At 46.4% G+C, this 20,576-nt stretch overlaps 1 protein-coding gene across 4 annotated transcripts in view; it reads right to left on the reverse strand.

Moving 5' to 3' along the window:
• KAZN (kazrin, periplakin interacting protein) overlaps positions 1–20,576 on the reverse strand; it is a 644,812-nt gene that overhangs the window by 116,806 nt on the left and 507,430 nt on the right. The window contains exon 1 of one of the 4 annotated variants that reach the window (XM_090024116.1): positions 16,273–16,455. The exons of 2 other annotated variants lie outside the window; for them this stretch is intronic. In XM_090024116.1, coding sequence (XP_089880242.1) covers positions 16,273–16,303 — 31 coding nt within the window. In that variant the 5' untranslated portion in view covers positions 16,304–16,455. Of the gene's footprint in view, positions 1–15,740; positions 15,963–16,272; positions 16,456–20,576 lie in introns of those variants that run through there. One more of the 4 variants, XM_090024114.1, reaches the window with a different exon arrangement.

Raw genomic sequence — 20,576 nt, forward strand, 5'->3', positions numbered from 1 at the left:
CATTTAAGAGCGTGCAACATTGCAAACGGGTGACAAGGCCGGGCTCAAATGAACAGCTACCAAAAGGGAGCTGACCACGGGCCATAACGCCTGAATCAGGCATATGAAGGACCAGGCTGCTGTCTGCTTGCATAGTCTGCAGTGGCGGAGTCTTACTATTTGAAGTGAACCTTCAGCCTATGTGTGAGAAAGGATGGGGAAAGGCACAATGTATTTAGGAAGATGCTTATTATAACTTATGGACCCTCCTGGTGTACTGCATAAATGGCCTGGAGTTCATGCACCCGCTACGTCCTGCACCGTGCAGATCTCTTTCTAACTCCTCACAGTCAGATTGGCTTCAAGCAGGCAGTTTTTATCTCTCTTCCAAAGTTGTGCGCTCCCTTCCCCTTCCCCACATTAAGGCTTAACACTGGAAATATTGGTGTAAATACCCCTCCCTCCTCTGAATGCTGTTAAGCTCTTGACCCCAAGGACAGAGAAAGAGATGAGCAACACTGGGCAGATTTGCCTCCCCACAACTATATACAAAAGGGCAAACAAGAGAAAATGTATGCCAAAGATCTAGTGGAGACTCAGCTGTCAGCATCTCACAAGCATCTTTAACTGTTAAGCGTCTGTACAGTGACTATTTACGTGTCAGCTTCAGTTTGTGCACAACACACGCTGCTTTAGTGCGAAGAGCACAGAGAACGGAGGAGGGAGGGAGGGAGGGGAAAATAGGCTAGAGTATTCTCCACCCCACCAGAGCAGCCGCTCCAGGAAGACATAAAGTATGTTTTTGCATACTTCAAATGCTTCACTTATGAAAACTGGCAAGAACTCATTCTGTAAATTATTTAGCAATAAAATCACTAACTAGGAACACTTGAGCTCCAGGCTGGGGATTTCATTTCAGCCCAAAAGCTCGCCCCGAATTCCTAGCAGAGCTACAATACACGTCCGTCCGAAGGCTGACGTGACGGCTCGTTCTCCCCGGCCGACGTAACCTTGCAGGTTCTCAAGGGGCCGGGAGAATTTAGCTCCCGACCTCCAGCATTTGGGATCTTTCAGGGGAACACAAGCAACAGTCATTCTCATCCAAGTGTGCTGCAATCAAAGCCATCGTCTGGAAGTTGATCCTGGGGCGTGGGCCGAGGGGAAAAACAGCTTGCTGCTGGTGAATTTTCCCACACTACAATTACTGAAGAATTTCCAGCAAGGGGAGACCACTTATACCGAGAAGAACAAACTCAAGACGGCAGACATTTTGAAAGTGTACAAATATATATATTTAAAGGCTTGCCAAGTCTTTTAGGGTCAAACTTAGTTCAGGTTGTACATTTTTTAAGGTCCCGAGTAAATTTAGGGCTGGATTCAAAGCACCAAACAAGTCAACGAGAATGCTCCTGCTGACTTCACAGGACACCGAATCAAGCCCGTTGGGCCTAATCAATAGGGGTGAGACTCCTAAATACTGGTGAGGATCTTGGACTTAGTCCCCATGAGCATACAGCTAGTTGGCACACAAGCTTGCAGCTATTTAAATAACTAAACTTGTTTCCTAAAAAGGCAGTTTGTTATCAAAATAATCTGAATCAGTATTAGCCACTTTTAGTCTGAAGTAAGTGCGTCTGTACAGTGACTTTTTAAGATTTCATTTTAAGTTGGTGTGTAGACCGCCCATAACACTACACCTCTGCTTAGAGCCAGCATACTATAGCACAGGGACGGGCAAAATGCGGCCCAGAGGCCAGATGTGGCCCGCCAGGCCATTTTATCCAGCCCACGGGGCCCCTAAAAAATTTAGAAAATTAATATTAATCTGCCCTGGGCTGCCTGTCATGTGGCCCTCGATGGCTTGCCAAAACTCAGTAAGCAGCCCTCCGCCCAAAATAATTGCCCGCCCCTGCTATAGCAGCTGTATAGCATGGGGTATCTGGACAGACATCCTCCACGCTGACCTTAAATCATTGTTACCCCAATCCTACAGTCTGTTCTCTTACCGGCTTGCCGTCAGCAATACGAATCCTACACTCAACTTTTCTATCTCCAACAATGGAAACTCAGTGGGAAAGATACCCTTAATACACAAAACTTTTTTTCCTTTGAAACATTTTTTTTTTTTAATTTTTGCAATAGCTAGTAATTATGAGCTGCACTGTGCAAAACCAGTTGTCAGCTCTTCCACGGGAAATGATTGATTTGAGCACATCACACAAATGCAGAGAAAATGGTTTTCATTACAACAGGACCTACTTTCCAAGCCCACATGGTATTTCCGTTGTACCGCAGGGAAATATTCCTCCAAACGATGGGATTTCTGCAGCAAAGATGATATGGTTTTTCAGCTGGGGAAAATACCAACATAACTTTCATTCTAAGCTAAAATTAGAGGTGGCCTCTGCCACAGCAGTGCATCCTTAGAAAACGAGGACAAACTAGAAACCTTTTCCTGGGTGTAAAGCATAAGCATCATTGACAAAGTCGGCCTGGGGAAGACTCTGGCAAAGAAAAGACCTGCAGGTCCTGTAGAAAGAGTCCTTGCAAAGGGACTCCGCTTGGAAGCATCACATGTGAGGGTTTGATTTTGGATTTTCCTGTTGTTTATAAATATATCCCTGTGGTCTGACTTTCCACTCCACTCCATCAGGTCTATACAAGTGAAATACCATTGAAAGCAGCCAGAGACACGTGCCAAAACCAGCGAAGCAGAAATGAACCCCGAATCTGCAGGCAGTCTGGTCTGTCCCATTTGCAAGCATGCCATTTTGGACCCACAAATGGATTCTGAACAAGCTCAAAATCCTGGGAGATTTGACTTGGGGACTTTTATTGCAGGCTTGTCTCAAATACTTTAAAGACAGGGACCTGCTCGTGAAATTCCCGTAGCAGGTTAAACAGACTATTGCACATTTGATCAATACTTAAATTTCTTGAATGTTACTGACTTGGAAACAACTCAGCAACTTTTCCTGCCGTGTAGGGTTATTACAATTGCCTTGAGGGCTGTCTCCTTCTGGGATGAATGAACTGTCCATTCGAATCTGGGAGTCTTCATAGCTGACTTTGCAACAGCGGTAATGGATGCCTTTGGCTGGCGCTAAATCTCTGCAGCCCCCAGAAACCTTAAATGCTTTCATCACCGGCACAGCAGAGCATGCAATACATGGGAAAATAAACAACCAAAAGTATTTGTATTTTGACACTTAAAGGTATGTATACGTAAAAGAGACACAACATAGTGCCAGGCTGGGGAAAGGCTTACATGTGTGACTTGAGCGGGTTTTAAGCATGTGTTTAAAGTCAAACCCAAGTTTAAAGCATCATTCCTGACTTGGGGCCTATATGTGGGCGCACACAAATGCCTCGTCTTTTTTTTACATCCCAGACAATGCTAAGTTACACTACTCGTTAGCTGTCTGTTCCAAAACCCGAAGTAATGATTCCCATTGACTTCAATGGACACTGGCTCAAGCTTCAAATGGCTCCTTCTAATGCCCAATTTCTCCCCATGTGCTGCATGCAGCGAGCTTCACCGCATGCGTGTAAATTCCCAACACACGGATTTTACCTGAAACGGTCTAAGGAAATCTCCCAGGAAGTTCCCTCTAACTTCGGTAACACAGCACTTAGTGACTCTGCTCTCACCTATTCCCATCTTGAACCGATACGATTTTCTTGACACGGATGATGTATGTTATTCACAATCTCCTTTGGGGCCAGTGAGTTGAGATGAAGCCCCAAACACTTTATGTAAATTATTCAAATTACAATGCAAAAAAAAACAAACAACAGGGTACTTTTGGGGAAGAAACAAAAGCATAAGCACAAAGTGGTCCCCAATTCTACAGTTAGGGTCTAGACCTTTGCATCTATTCATAGCCCTTCGGATTGCAATGAAATCCTCTGGATGAAATGCCTAGACCCAGAAATGCAGGACTAGAAATACATACGATATGGGTACTGAGTTCTACAAAGTCTTCTAGAAAAAAGCAGTACTGCAAATGACACTAGTTTGGAGAAATCCCTGTTTACTCTAACAAGGTGCTCTCCTAGTACGGGTAATTTAATGTTGCAAAGTGTTAGGTATTGCTTGGGAGCTGCATATAACCTACGATCACTTAGCGAAACAGAGATCATTAACACAGATTGCAGTGTTCCACCACAAGAAAGAGGAAAACGTGCACGGGGGAAGACCGAGGGTATGTATAAAAGACTATGAAAACAAGGAGGTTCTCAAAGAAAGGAATATGCTCCTTTTCTTATGATGCTATGTTGAGTATTAATGAGAACAAAAACAAAACCTCTGTTCCTTTTCAGAGGCACATTCTCTCATGTGGCACGAGCAAAAATACATCAAGCTGCGATCACATTCATTGTGCGGAGAAGATGCCTGCAGCAGTTACGAAACTGAGAATGGGAACAGCCCCGTCGACCTCTGCAAGATCTCAACTTCCATTGCCCCAGAGGAAATCGCTAAATGGGTTTCAAAATTAACGTAAACTCCAGTGGCACCTCTTGTAAAGTCTAGTCTCGGAGAAATACCGTTTGTTTTTTTTGCAGATAATGCCCATGAATATAACACACACCCTGTTTTTGAAAAGACAGCATGAAGGCAAAAAGATCTTACTTTGGGTAAATAACTGAGGAGCAAGGAGCTGAGCTTGCCGTCAGCTCAGCACACAGGGTAGGGCACAGGGAGCTCTGGCCTCATCTGCCACGCTGGGGCTGGGGCTGCAGCTGAGGCTCCAGATCTTGTGGCTGGGACTCCCCATGGGGCCGGAAATTGGGTGGCCAGGGAGGAGTGGCAGCCACTGCCGTGCCAATGTCAAGTTTCTGGACCTATGAGGATCCATATTTCTTTATATATAATGCACACCCCAATTTACACCAGCTGGTTTGGGAAGAAAGGGTGCACATTATATGCAGGCAAATACGCTCATTTAAAAAAGCTTTTAGAGTATAACACAACACTTGCAACATGGTGGGGAGGGGGAGAAGCCCCTACATTCTCTTAGGATCAAGTAAGTTAATCAATTCTTTCAATATAACAAAAAATAACACGGTACTTCCTTCAGTCCAAAGGATCTTCTGGGACTTTTCTCCTCAATGGACAGACACAGGCATAAAACCTTGACCCATCACCTCTTCAATGTGAGTTTTTAAGGGCTCCAGAGAACATAGTTTTGACTTCATGGGAACATGGGAGTTAAAGAAGCTGTGCTGCTTTTGAAAACCCAGATGCAGGGTCATGGCTAATGGTAATCTGAAAAGCACCAGTGGCTCCCACACTCTAGAGGAAGGTGTGCTAGCACACCCGTCTGATCTAACACGGCTTGGATCAAAGGCTGCCTGCCGGAGCGTGCTCCCTACTATACCCGCACGAGTCCGGGAGGTGGAAAGGTTCACTCCAGGATGAGAGCTCTGCTCCTCTGAACCCAAGACGACAGGCAGCTGTGAGTTTCTGAGCTTAGCATGCCCTAGAGGTAGTCTCCAGGTCTTCCACTACAAAGAGCAGGAATCATGATACAAAAAAAAGAGAACAAAATAAGAACAAATGCTCGCCTCGGACACCCAAAACTCTAGTATTGTGCCTTGGAAAAAAAATACCCTACAGGAAATAAGCACTGTATTTAGAGACAAGGGTGTACCATACCCTACTATGCAGATGACACCTAGTTAAACAAAGTCCGTAGTTGGCTTAAAGCACTCCTATTCCCCACAACTTAAACCAAAGTGGTGCAAAGGACCCAACCCGGCCTTTCCTTAATTGCCAGTGTCAAAGAAACCTCCATGCCAGACCTGGGCATTCCCTTCTTGCAGACAGGTGCGTCTCTCTCAGCATTATTCCTCAAAAGAGGTCTGCCTTCAGATAGCGCATCCACATCCCCACCTCTGCCTTGCACTGAGAAGGCCAAGAGTCCGGCGTACAGGTTTGATGGCCCGCCGTAACATCCTTCAAGACGGATGCCACAGACCGACACATCTTGACGTCTCCTTCTCCCAACACATAGGCAGATGGACGCCAGGAAGGGGCCATAAGAGGCAAGCCCCAGGGCCTCCACAGAGAAAAGCTCCTGAGATGGATGAGAAACCCTGGGAAACTCTTAGAGAGATGCGGGGTGGAGAACTGCAGCAGGAAAAGCACTCCATTACACAGGATAAAGAGCTCCTGCTGTCATGCAAACGCCCCTGGGGGGAAAATATAAAGGACAGGAAAATGACAGTGATCTGTACTGCATAATTAAAATGGTTTCTACAGAGGGAGCTTTACAGGAGACATCGGCTTCTTATTAGCATGTTGCACTGCAATTAGTCAAGAACAAGCCAAAAACGTTTCAGAGTCCGGATCAAAGCAGCACTCAGATCTGGTGGCTAGATTTCTGCAGCTGCACCAATGCCACAATATCTGATGTACGTAAGCCCTCAGTCTGGGACGGGTCAGCTCCCCCTCCTTCCCCACGCCCCTTTTTTATGTCAGTAAAACCTATGTTGCTCATCTCCAGTGCTGCTTTCCTTGCTAAACATTTGACTCACCGCATTTCACTCAGTCCTGTGGAATTAAATGAGCCTTTAATAAATCGCAGCCAGGTCGGGATTCATTGATCAAAATTGTACATACTCTTAACTGGTTTCAGTTGTTTTTCCCAAAGCATTTTTTCTCGTTCACATCCAAGAAGGACCATATGTTTGTAATTGGTTCCCAACAAGTTTCCATCTCATTCGGCCTGAAATCGCAGGCTCGCAGGGTCGTAAAGGAACAAGACTATATTTGCATGAAGGACAGTAAAAGAATAACTAGCTGGCAAAGGGGATTATTTTTTTCTTTTTCTCTTTAACAGATAAAAAGCGCTCCCGAACTCAATCCAAGAATGATGGAAAGCGATTTGACTTGCAGAAACACTGAACACCCAACAACTCCCAGCGACAACCTAGATCCCTAGGGCTTTGGGGAAATGAGGCTAATTATTTAGGAATTTAAATTTCACCTTTGTTTTCTGAAAATCTGTACCAACAATCAGAGCGTGCCTGTTTTGGCAGATGGATAATGACACTTTTGAATCCCCTGATGCACTTTTCAAGCTCATATGATCCTTGAGGTAGTTTCCAGGGCAGTGGAAAGGACTCGTCATCATGATGCATAATACCACGAGGTCAGAAATACAACAAGGTGCAGCAAGACTTGGACGTGGGACGTCACATCCAGGGATGTCTTAAAGTGGATCAGGACGTACAATGAGTTTGCTCCAAAAGAAGCAAAGCCTTCTCACTGTGCATAGCCTGCATGTCCGTCTGAGACAGTTTCCCTCTCATTTCTGCTCAGAGAATCACACCATTTTCCTCGCCTCTGTTCTGTAACCGCTGAATCATCTTAAAAATAGTGAGCGACTGTTACTTTTCAGACCTGTAGCAATGCTTTCAGTAATGCTAATCATTTCCAACCAACCCTCCAAAAGAGAGGCAAGTGCAAACTTTAGACAAATCAATGTAAAAAAAAAAGCTGCCACATGCAACTCAGGCTGCAGCTGATTGCAGAACTCAAGAGCGCCCTAGTTCGCACGGCTAATTCACCCGCGTGAATAACACTCCTTTCCACACTTCCACATCTGATAAGCCACTGGAGAAAAATTCCAAGGAGAGCAGAAGGTTTAAAAACTATGCATTTGTTACTTGCTATCACACTTTCTCTTCTATGGGCTTGAAAACTGAGCGTAGTCATTATTCTAAAGGAAAATGCCCACATGACAGGTAGGGGGGTTATGGCAGCATAGCTATAGGGGGAATAATTATTCCATTAGAGCTACATGTCAGTCAATTCCTTCATGCAGACTAGCTCTTACCTTCATGCCAATGTGTACATAAAAACTCTTGACAATGTCAAAAATGGCTACTTAGGACATGAAAAACATTTCTAGACCAGGTGATGATGAAAGCTATAATTCACCTTTAAAAAATTAAGCACTCTTTAAATATTGGTTTATGCTACGCATCTTACACGGTGTTTTCTAGATATCGAATTCTTTACGTGCCGATTGGTGGTTAACAGGTTTATCTAGGTAAATAAACGGATTTTTTAAACGTTGAAGATGAAGAGCGTTTAGAGCAGCAGCCCAAAACCCTGAGCCTCAATTCTTTTGGGCTATTTTTATGAAGCCACAAGAAACTTTGAATGGAAAAACACCCCAAATTAACCTTATTACCTACTCACCCTTTGTGGATTATGAATCTGATCCAGAGTCCATTGAAGTCAGCGGAAGTGTTTTTACTGAATTCAACTGGTCTTGGAACAGCCTCGATTAAGCAAACTCACTTGCTGTGGCTGCTGCACACGCTTTCCTTATTTTAAACCGTATCAAAACACACCTGCAAGAGATTTTCCTTTTACTTGACCCGTCTTTGTCAAACTAGCATTCTTGAATGAAAATTGCCCTGCAGTGTGGACCATGCATCAGTCAGCTGAGTCTGGCTCACCCAAGCCAGTTTCCCTGTGCTGCTAAAAACTCCCTCCGATCGCTCCCTGCCAAACCAGAGAGAAGAAAAGAATATCTGCACCAAGACACTTCAGCTCAGCACTGCCTAGCTTCAAAACTGGAAAAAAAATGGATGTGCTGCATGCACAGGTACAAGCGATTGATGGTTCATTGGGCTAAATGCTTCAAGCTTTGTGCTGGCAGGGCTCTGGCAGACTCCGATGCCTGTGTAAGACTATCAAAAGTAGCTGCAGCACTTTACCATATCGACATGACCAAAGAGCATTCCCTGCCTTGGGGATTCAGGTTCGAATCTCGATTTTCGTCTCGCTCCTACGAAGCTGTCGATAAGGTCTGTGGGCTTCGTGCCACAGCTGGGGGAAGTGCGAGCCAGGTAACTAGGCTACCCAAGGCATCTTTCAAAGAGTGCGGATGTTCCTCGGAAATGCCAGCGCGTGCATCTTCTGTTAGGCTGAAAAGCAATCACGGGTTTCCAGTACCTAAAAGAATCGACCCTGAAGCTAGCAGTATAAAAACAAGGGTCTGCATTTATTAGTCCCTCTGCTTGATGAAAGACCGTAGGATGTGACCGGGGCTTTTACAATTTCAATTCAAGCTGTCACCCAAATATTCAATAAGATCCTGCCACACAGACAGGGGCTTAAATTGATTCACAGGTAAATCACTGACGCATCCATTAAAGCTGCATCTGGGCTAAGCACGTTGTGCCTGACCTTTTGGTCACAGAACGGCTACTCATCACATCAAGTCTGCTCAAAGCGTGTCCTGGGAGAGAGGTACCAAGGAGGTGGCATAGTTTGTCCCTTCCACTTATGCTATGCTGCCCGAATAGCTGGGGGCACCCATTAAATCCTTTGCTTACTCTGTGCTCTCGCTTCATCAGGCGCTTAACTTTAAGTTGACGAGTCTTAAGTGCATGGAAAAGCCCTTGCATTTACCTGGGGCTGCCGCTATGGTCATTCAGCACATGAACATCAAGAGGTTTAATCCCTAGATCACATGCAAGCGACATGTTCATCCCAGCTTCTCAACACATCTCCTGTTTGCCTAACGTACTTAAATTTGCAGAGATAATATGATACGAGCCATGCAGTCTCAAGGGCAACATGATAGGAGCCAGCGCAGGTAGACTCTCATCTCTTTGCAAGCATTAGCTTGAAGAAGCCATTCGTTCCTCCACTCCCCCTCTCCAAGCCTATCCCCTTGGGACAGCTCCAAAAAAAGAATTATGAAGAGGAAAACCATGGGTTGAGAACCAAGGGATACTGTCACAGCACCAGCATTTTTTTAAAAGCAATCCTTATTATTCAGGCTCATGATTTTAGAATTCAGGTTTCAAATCCGCGTGGTACTTATTGGCTACATTAGCTTAAAATGACCAGAGGCTTAAGCACACCTTGTTGAATCAGGCTCCAAACGAATCCTGGACTCAAGATGAATTCCTCCATTTCTGCTTGGTATTTACTCTTTGGGCTGATTGAACAAGTCTGGGCAGTTGCATTCCCTCGTTTCCTGGATACTACTAATACCCAGCTCTTACGCAGCACTTTTCATCAGCATATTTCAAAGCCTTTACAAAGGAGAAAAAGGGGACTATCCCCATTTTAGAGATGAAGAAACTGAGGCACAGAGGGGTGTGACTTGGCATCACCCAGTAGCAGAGCCAGGAACTGAAGACCCTAAAGCCTAGTCCACAGGGTTTTACACAGTAGCCACGATAGCTCTGCATTGCTATACTGGTACATTGGAGCTGCAGTTGGGTTTCTGTAGAAGTGATGGCCCCTACTTTTTTCTTTTGAGATTGCATTAGTGGTCGTGATTTTCATAATGGACTCTCATCACAACAAAGAGATGAGCTTGACAGAGAAGGTGTAATATTCCTTATTGCATCCAGTCATTTGCTAGTGCGTGGAACATGGTGTTTATTTGAGGTTAGGAAAATACAGCCAAGTTACTCATCAATGCAATGTTTACTGCCCAAGTGCACACTCCAAAGATGCTGATTAAGACATTTCCTCCCTTCGAGTTGGAGCTGTTTGTTTAAGTGTTCTTCAGTGGCTGAAAAATCATGTACACAGTTCATGGCTCAGATCAACACAATACAAGCAGAGGCGGTGAAGCAGACAATACCCGCGGAAAAAAAAGCTTGTGAAGTGTCACATAAAAAAAGAAGCAGCGACAGGTCAGTTTACAGCGTTACTGTTTTGTCACGACCACATTACACAGAGCCATGGACATGGTTTGTAGGTCTTGCCTGCAGTTTTACTGCGTGCATATCACACATTAAAATTCAACAACTGGTCTTTTAAGATGGTCTCCCCATTTTGTTTTAGTCCAATTTGGCTTTTGCCCACTTACGAAGGAGTGGAAACCCGGTCTTGTGGCTAAACTGTAAGAACGGTGGTGATCCAGGTTATATTTGCAATAATTTCCTCTATGACTGTATATAAAGGATGTATTAGCTTGTTGAAGCCTCAGTTTCTCTCTCTGTGGAATGGGAGTAGAGACAGTGCATGACCTGACAGAATAAATGTGAGGCTTAAGTGTTCACAAAGGAAGTGCGCCTCCTCTGAAGTTCAGAGGCATTTCTACTCTCAATGCAAACCCATAAATCTGCTTAGATTGGTTTGAACTAGGCCTCGGTGTGATACTATAAGGAAACTTAAAACCAGGCAGTTTTCATGTGGTTTCAAGTTACTGCACAGATACGGTATATTTGATGGCTTTCCTGACCACATCTGTAGTATAAATAAGACAAAGACAAATAGAGACATAAGCTTCCCGGGGTAGATAGACATTCCAATAAAGTCCAAAAAGAAAAGCCAAGTTAATGGGACAATGATTAGTCTGCTGGGAGCAAAGGTTATGGCTCTTGCTGATGAAGTTCAACAAAAGAGTCCAGAGGAGAACCCAGTGGCATTTATGCAATTCCCTGAGAAAGCAATAGAGATAGTTTAACGAAAAAACAAAGACACCTTTGCTGGCAACACAGCAAGAAGAAGCAAAACTGTGATTTCCAAGAGTGCCTGTTTCCAGAGGTGGGAATAAGGGGTTTATGTATCACCAGGCATCAACATTTTTCAGCTGTCTGGAAAAAAGGCAGAGCAAAAGAAGTATGTTGCAGAGAGGCTGATCCTTGTCACGCGGGAGAAAGGAGAATACCCGCTAACATGGGAGAAGTATATGGGCAGCAAATTGGCAAGGAGGATAAAAGTGACCCTTGGTGATGGGAGCATGAGTTAAATCGATGCCAAGGTGACCATTGGGCTGCAGCCCAGAGGGTCTTGCTGGGAACTGGGAATCCCACCGTACCAGACGCTCTTCAAACCCATCCGCCGTACTTGTGTGTCCCCGACGCTGCCGTGCACGAGCACCTCCCCGTCTCTGCAATGCAACTCATGTTCAAACTGAGCGCCTTGCCTGCACCAAGCATCTCTGGCAAGGTGGGGAGCTGAACCTGCCCTCTCAAGGTAGGGCTTTAAGCACTGGACCACTCTTCCTTTCTACAAACACAGGGAAAAGGCTGCCCCTTCCTCCACCTTCCCTAATCAACATCACACACAGAGTGGGAGGATTAAAGCAAGAGGGCTTTGAGAAGTTTATCATCACTCTCACACTGGAGAATGCAGTGCTCCAGGGGCAGCTTTTCAAGATGAATAAGCGTATTTGTTACTGTGCTGGATCCAGAAAGGGAGCAGGGATTTCGCAAGAGGAGGATACAAATGCCTTATGGATGGGGATAAACTACATGAATCAACAGAAAAGGTGAAAACGGCAGCAAGGGAATGCTAAAAAGACAGGGAACGATTCTAGCTAAGCCCAAGAAATATCTTGGATGGAAATTAAAGGCAAACTTGCCTATCGTGCAGGATGCCACAGTCAGTTCAGGTAAGGAGCTCCAATAAATGCTTCAGTCGATGAAAAGAGAGAAGCCTGGAAGGAGGCACGAATTCTGGCTATGGAGAATTCCAGTTCCCGAGATGTGAATTTGGCTGAAGACGCAATGTTTTCAATAATGTCTTGTGCTGCTTGGTGCCTGGCAGAACAGAGCGAGGCCATTCGAGCCTTATGGCACTTCTGAAAAACAACCAAATGTATACGCAGGAGTGCATCGAGCATCCCCTGACCACAGTGGATGACTGCTCCACCAAAGGTCATGCAATTCAAGCAGCGGTCTTGGTCCCATCACTCTGGTTCTACCACGGATACAAAATCATGTCATTTTTGTCTTCTATATTGCATTCAGCCCTGCTTCCACTTCAGGCTTGACACTATTGCAAACAGCCAATATCTCAACAGCCAATATCCTTTATGAGGATAAAGTGATACATTCCCTTCCCAACTGAAAGCTGAAATTTTAATATAATATTTGCCACTAGTCAGTGGCTAGACAGCTTTAGCTTCCAGCTTCTCATGACTTATCACAGTGCAGCACATAAAAAGAAGCGTCTTTGCAGTCAAAGTCAGTATCCTGGATTCATTTGGATAAATTAATTTTTTATTTTTAAAAAGCGCACTACATTTGGGATCAGCTTTGCCCTAAAAGGGTCTTAAAAAAATGGATGGGAATGAAATATCTCGCACACAACGGTGAAATACAAGGGAGGAGTTTCCAGGGGAAAATCTCTGAAGGAAACGGGGCAAAAGGCTTGTTAGGCAGCCAAACTGAGCTGAGAAAAAACCCGGAAGGATCAGATCACTCAAACAACCTTGGCATTTACAATCCACTTGATGAGGAAGTTTCGCTGGGCCAGAGGGCTCCAAAAAGTTAATTGACCTCAAGGAAGCAATGAATTGCCAGGATATTCCCCTTGGCTAACGACTGAGCTTTTCCCTAGCTTGTTTTCCATTCAGGATCACAAAGCCAGAACTAGATACATCGTCTCCATGTCCAGCTTGCCTGTTTTTAAACCAAGACTGGCTGAAAGTCCAGAGGGAAGGAGACTGAGTGATACTAATAATAAGCCTTCTACGTTTGTAACTAATTCCAGAAAAAAGAGCGGGGATTCAGTCTACTCAATGGGATCAGGCATGACAAGAAAAAGTAACTCGAGTTCCTATCTTGGAAAGCGCTCTGCGGCCTCAATTGCCTTTGAGATCAGCATCGGATGGGATCAGGCAGGAGAAGGAGGAAGAGCCAACAGCTTAAAAATCTCTTGAAGAGCAGATGCTGAGCTCGCTACCAGAGCAACTAAGAAGCTGCAGAGGCCCACTAGATTTTTTGGAGGGGTTTGACCCCTGGATTTAAATTTGATCTAGTCCCTCTCATCCCAAGCAATGAGATGAATGACAAAGGTCTCTAGAGATGAAGGGCCAAACCTGCTCAAGTGTTTAGGTGTCTGGAGTACAGAGCGGCGGTAGTTACGATCTACTCAACAGGTGCCCGTTTAAGTGTTGTAACCACAACCAACAGAGGCATCTTACCACCTTTCTAGACACCTCTATGTACGGCGTGTCTCTCCAGTCTGGAGAACCAAACCCAAGCCACATTTCCTCTTACGAGTTCTTAAGAATATAAAACTCTTATATACTTCTGTTCAAAGCACTGCCTGGGCTTATTGCACGAGTCACAGATACATCACCACTTCATCTAACACGCGGTAGCAAGAACGTGCGCATCTCTATTCCTGGCATCAACTCTTCGGGAGCTGGAGTGCTCTCATACATGCCATATTACCTAGACAGACAGAATTAGCGAGGATTTTATTTTAGTTCAAATGGTAAAAGTCTTCCTGGAAACTAATGTCTATGTTTTTTCCTCCACTATTGTCATGAAGTCCCAAGTGAACAAGTTGTCCAGCAGGGTGACGGACACGAAGACACAGTTTGCCACAGATTTGTCACAATCCTTTGATTTAAGGAGGAAAAAAAAAATTGTTTTAAATTGCATCCTACAATTCTTCAGAAACTGTATTCAGAGAGCATGTGCATTTATCTATACTGATACACGTGTTGCTACAACACAGACTATTTGGACCACAGCTGCACCCCCAGATAACATAGTACAGTATGGCACTATCACAGGAGATAACAGCACTACTAGTCATGCTGACCGTATCTCAGTACTATACAAACCCATGGCCTGCACCGCAAAGTCATTTATATCATGCTCACCTGACACCTTACCAACTCCCTACGTTCACTTTTTTTTTTTTAAACAATAACAATAAAACCAAGCATGTATATCCGCAGTTCAACCAATCAGATTCTGCTTGCAGCTCCCTGTTCCCCGTCCTCCGGGTCTAAGTGAAGGCGGGCAGGTTTCTCGTGCTGCGGGACAGAGTCCACTGCTGGAGGACTCGATTTTGAGAGGGTGCTCGGAGGAGCACAGGGGAGAAAAAGAAACCTGAAAGACCCTTATAGTGATCTTCCTTTGCAAAGAAAGGGTCAGATCAATGAAGGTATATTGAGTTACACTGGGTGAGGATTTACTTGAGCAGCGCTTTGCAGCAAAATTTCAATCCAATTCATCAGGCATCCAGGTTGTAGCTGTATTGGTCTAGAGGCAAAAAGAATCAGGACTCGTGGCAGAGGTGATCTCTTTTATTAGACCAACTAGTTTTTTGCAACCCCCCCCTTCCCCCCCCAGCAATTCTTTAATTGCTGGTCTGATTCGTCAGCACGTAAAAGAGGAAGTACTTGCCACAGGCAGCTGGAGAAAATTCCTCAGCTTCATCTCCCCATAGCCCCGGCCTGAACGCCTCCCGAACAGCCATCCCAGTCAAAAGGAGGGGTCAGCTTAGAAACTGGCAGCACATTCTCAAACCAGTTTATGAACTTAAACTTCTCTCCAGTTTCTGCTGCAATGCAAGATGGGCTAACTATATACAAAAGAGCCTACACCACTTGCACCATCCTACCACTGTAACGTGCCTTTCTATATCTCTTGAAATGCCAAAGGAAAAATGCAGCCATTTCCCATTTCTTGTCAATCTTTCATCCTCCTGGATGAAAAAAAAAAAATTACAAAGGAAGCCAGCTCTTTCTAACCCACTTACCAAACAACTCGGCAGTATGTGAGCCTGGGCTTACAAGTGGTCTTAAACACTTCAGAAAAAAACAAACCCTAAAAACTTGCACAGATAAATGAACCCGCAATCAGACTCATCAAAATCAAAGCATCAAAGCCAGTCGAGATTAGCCCAGGCAAAGAGTGCACGTCTGCCACTCCCACTCTCTTAAAGGCAAGCACTCCTCAGAGCAGATGCTAAAACTCTCCTTGCCGCGCTGCAATCCTGAACCTAGCGACTGAGCGCTCGCACCTACCTGAAATCTGGGGATTTATTTTTTTTTCTGGCCTGCAGCTCATGGGATCGCAGCACACCCGCCGCTCAAGATCTCTGTACTCAACAAAACACCTGGCATCAGGCCTTCCTCCTCATGCTACGAGAGTCCAGGGCAGTCCCGCAAACGGTTAAAACATCCCCGAGCAAATTAACAAGTCATTTGTGAGTTTTAAAAGCAAGAACTTTCCCACACGACTCCCTTGCAACATCTGCTCCGCACACATGCTTGCGCTTAACAGACCGGGTTTTTTTTTCCCTTTTCCATACGCAGCTTTGCCCGGATAGGAGCACCAAGGATTGCAGGGGAAGAGGGAAGGGGAAAGGAGGGGAAGCGGGGAGGAAGGAGACTGGAAGACTGTTTCAATTAACGTAACGACCCGCGGGAAGCACTGCTGGACAACAGGCGAGGCCTGAAAGGAAGACTCGCTCGCTCAGCTCCTTGCACACAACTGCACGCAGTCACAAGCTCAGCCTTCGCTTAACCCGTGTCTAGCCCGGTGGCACGCACGTACCGGGCTTGCTCTCCTCTCTGTCCGACTTCATGGTGGGAGGGCTTTTGTCCCCAAATGGCTAGAGATCGCCGGCTGTCACTCTCCCTCGGCCTTGCTCCCTGCCTTCCCCCAGACTCCTCCCCGGCAGGGCAGGAAGTGCGATGGGCTCTACCTGTGCCGCCTGCAATCTGACCCCTTCGCAGGTTGCTGAGCGTGTTGTGCATGAGGTCATGGCACGGAGGTGTGGCCTCCCATCCCGGGACTCGCCCAGCCCCTTGCTTAAGGTGCCCAGAGCAGGGACTGGAGAACGAGGAGCGCTCGGCGGGCTCCACCTGGTGCAGTGCCCAACCCCTCCCCAGGGGAGGGTCCTGCCCTGCCTCCCCTAACACCTGACTTCCCAGCTCGTCCTCAGGCAGCTGGGGTGACCTTGGAGCAGAGGTGCTGCAGGGAGCAGGGGCGAGAGATTTTGTTTGAGATCAGCCTTGTTCCGCACAACACCCCCCCCCAGTTCAGTCCACGCTGGTTTGCAGCAATGTCTGGTAAGAGCAACAGCCCCTTACAGGAGCCTCTCCCCGGGAACAATTTGCACGCCATGTATTTACCTGCTGCTCCCAACAGCCACTTGGGACTAACGTAGCACTGGGGACCTGACAAGCTGCTGCCAACAAGCGTTGATCCCATCATCAGAATATGCCGCCTAGTCTGCTGCGCCTGTCCTGGAACCGGGGAGGTCGCTCGCAGGGCTAACACAGATTGATCAGTAACCTGGGAGGCTGCCTGGGTTAGTGGATGCTTCGACAGGCAACTTGGGCCTGTTTCAGCTCTGCCACTGAACTACCATTTGGCCTTGGGCAAGTCACCTCGCCACTCTGCACTTCTGTCTGCCTTATCTACTGCGCTCAAAGCTATTTGGGACATGTCTCTCCCCATGTGTCTGCATCATGCCTACCACAACAAGGCCCCTTGTCATTATGGTTAAATTTCCAACAGCACCTAAAGGACCTGGACTCAAGTCCAACTTTCAAAGTGGCCTCAGGTGCTTTGGCCCCTATTTCTTGTTGCTTTTCAGCACTGCTTAGGCTTCAGCCACTTTAGAAACAGGATGCAAGAGTCAAAACCACGTAGGTGCTTTTTTAAAACGTTAATGCTATTAGGATGCAAAAAGCAAACAACACAGCTTGTTTGCCTTACGCCCCCCCAACCCTAGCTATATGCTGGTTGCACCTAACACTAGCCTTCTCCCTATACTCTTACTACTTGTAGTACAGATCCGCTGCTGGTAGCAAGGATGGGGAAACTAAGTCACCAGAAGGCATAATGCAGTTCTGCATCGGAGAGAAAAAGTGACTCAGAAGAGCGGCCATGTGATATGGAGCCTTGTGAGCTGTTGGTTGAATCCAGCACAGTCTGGAAGCAACCGAAAGCTGCTCCCGCCTGCTGCCTGTTGGACTGTGTGTGTGCAATACACTGCTTTTTCACAGAGCAGTTGTTACTGCGTAAACGTCCACCGCACAAACCACCCCTACCACTCATGGCGTGATCTCTGAACAGGCCATGGGGACTAAACTGCTGAGACGTGGTCTCTCCAAGGTCAAGGCTGGTACACTGGTGAAGCCACACGTGTGGGGGGAGGAGACGGCCCTGTGCTGCTAGCCCTGTTTCTATTCACTAGGGGCTTTAAATCGCTGGGGGTGACAACCTGCCCTTTTTCATCAGCTCTAAGTCACTAGCACGTTTCTCTAAAGCAGTATATGGCCCTGCTCCTACAGTCAGACTCAAATGGGCTACAAAAGGCATTTACCGAGCTGATAAGCAACGTAGGAGAACATATGCACACTGGGTAAACTCCCATTCACAACTCAATGGTTTGCACCCCCTTCTCCCACTCCCCTCCCCCCCTGGCTCTTCCATCCTCACTTAGGTTAATATGCCAAGTGAGGCATGTTATACTCCATATCTCGAGAGCAGACAGCATTTGCCTGGAAAGCTCTGAGGGTGGAGGACAGGACAGATCAGAGGGCAATAGATGTGCCAAGAGTGGGTTAGGGGAATAGAGGGCAGAGAAAAGGTAAGGGGGGGAGGGGAAATAAAAAGGATTACAGAGACAAAAACAGAGGAAAGGAAGGGGGAGATGCTTTTGTATGTTAAGGTGTCTGTAAAAGTAGGCCAAAGAAGCAGTATGTGAGCAGGAAGACAACAGTGGGAATAGGCATCACCTGAAAAATCAAGCAGATTTCTAGTGCTTCCCCCTACGCACACCCATTGATTTAATTATGTCCCCTACTATTAGATGTTTTTATGCCTTGGGCTGTGTATTGCACATTTTACAGCTCTTGTCCTCAAAACCAGACCCTATTTGTAATTTATTTGCCCTGTCAGACAGGTGAACAAACAGGCAGATGCACTTTGGATGCACAGATTTATGTCTATCTTTTTAGTGCTCCTTGTAATGGCAAAGATGAAGCCATAAATATTGATTGATTGGATGGATGAGGCCCTTAGGTGGGCAAACACAATCCAGATGGGCTCAGGTGACCCTGTTTTGCACTACTGGCCTGCTAGCCGGTTAAGGCTGGTCAGTAATTGGCTGCAAGAAGATCACACAGATCATCTGGAGCATAGCCCATAGGGCACAGGCTGCGTACAAAGTGATACACCTGTTTTATCGTCCCCACTCATGCACAAACACCTTTAGGCCTGGTGTTAGGAGCTGGCTGACAGGTGCGGCTTCTCGTGGGACATCCGAGCAGAGCTACTAGCAAGGGTGAAGTCACTCTCTCCTTAGGCAAAGTGAGTTCATAGACTTCAAAGACATTAGGCGCTGGAAGGGACCTTGTGAGATCATCGAGTCCAGCCCCCCTGCCATAGGCAGGAAGTCAGCTGGGATCAAGTGATCCCAGCAAGGAAAATATCCAGATGTTTTTTGAGAGTCCCAAAACCAGTGTCCTTAGCCAAATGTGAACCCCCAGGATCTCAGCCCTAGGAGCTGAAAAACTATCCACTTGCACTCAAATGCACACAGACTTTTGTCCTTCTGCTTCCATTTCCAGTCACCAATCTCTACAAACCATGGTGCATTTAGCTTCACCGCCTGTGCAGAAGCATTAGCTCCATTTTACAGGTGGGAAAACTGAAATGGAGAAAAGTGAGTTGACATGTCCGAGCTCAGGCACTGAGCAAAGGCACCCAGAGCACCTGGCTACTTCAACACGAGCCAGCCCTCCTCCATCAATACGATAAATACAGCACGATGAAACCATCACCAAATACCATAGAGCCAGCTGCACCTATCGCCCAGTTGCCCCTTCTGGGAGGACCCTGCAGAGATGCCTCTCTACAGCCTCGTGTGCATCTATCCTGGAATCAGAGTTGGGAGCTTCAGAGCGCTCTTCCTTACACCTGAGCGACACAACGGCAGGACCCACCTCGACTCTTATTGCAGCCTCTCCTCACCCCAGCTAGCAGGGTGCTATCTGCCTCTGATCCGCTTCCTTCTCCCCCAGGTCCACCCAGATGCTTTGAAAGGAGGGCTGACTGGCTGGATAATGTTTATGCACAGCAGGCTTCAGCCTCTCTCCCAGCCTGCAAAGTACAGTCAGCAGGAGTCCAGCATCTAGCAAACTAAATCAAGATAATTTGGGGTGGTTACTGCACAATCTGCTGCCATCACACCGCACAAGAGCAAGGGGAGTATAACACTGCACGGCCTTCCTGGAAACAGTTTGTGGGTGGCTGGGAGGTGTTTCTTTCCTGCTGGATGTTTGCTCCCAGATCTAGATCTAGGACACTGGTGATGCCTCCTGCACGGTTCTGCTGGAGCATTGTCACCGAGTCAGCAGAGCTGAGCCAGAGACGGGGTTCAAAACCAAATGCCCCGCAAGCCCAGAGTTGTGGCATGCACGATTTTGGTTCATCGCCTCTCAGCATTTGCCGCACGCGCTTTCTCCCGTGAACACAGTGGCCAAGATGCACAGACAGAGGATTCATTATGCACCAGCTCTGCCGGAGTTTCAAGACTAATATTCCCAAGCCTGCATGCTACATGCTGACATCTCACATTTTTGGAGCAGCTGTGTATGTGAGATCATTTTGCTCTTTGTAAATAAGTCTGTAATCCCACTGAAGGCCACCCATATTTTCATGGCTGTTTGTGGTTATGAACCAGCTACCAGCTAAAGGAAGGGGGTAGACAGGGAAAGACAAAATCCCCGATGTCTCAACATCCAAGGAGATCCGCCGTTTTGAAACCAAGGATGTGGAATTACTGCTTTCCCCAATGAGGCCCCACTCCCTTTCTTTGTTATGACTTGAGGTCAGACAATGAC

Source organism: Crocodylus siamensis, chromosome 12, assembly GCF_052110815.1.
Source record: "Crocodylus siamensis isolate JL-2025a chromosome 12, ASM5211081v1, whole genome shotgun sequence".
NCBI lineage: Eukaryota > Metazoa > Chordata > Crocodylia > Crocodylidae > Crocodylus > Crocodylus siamensis.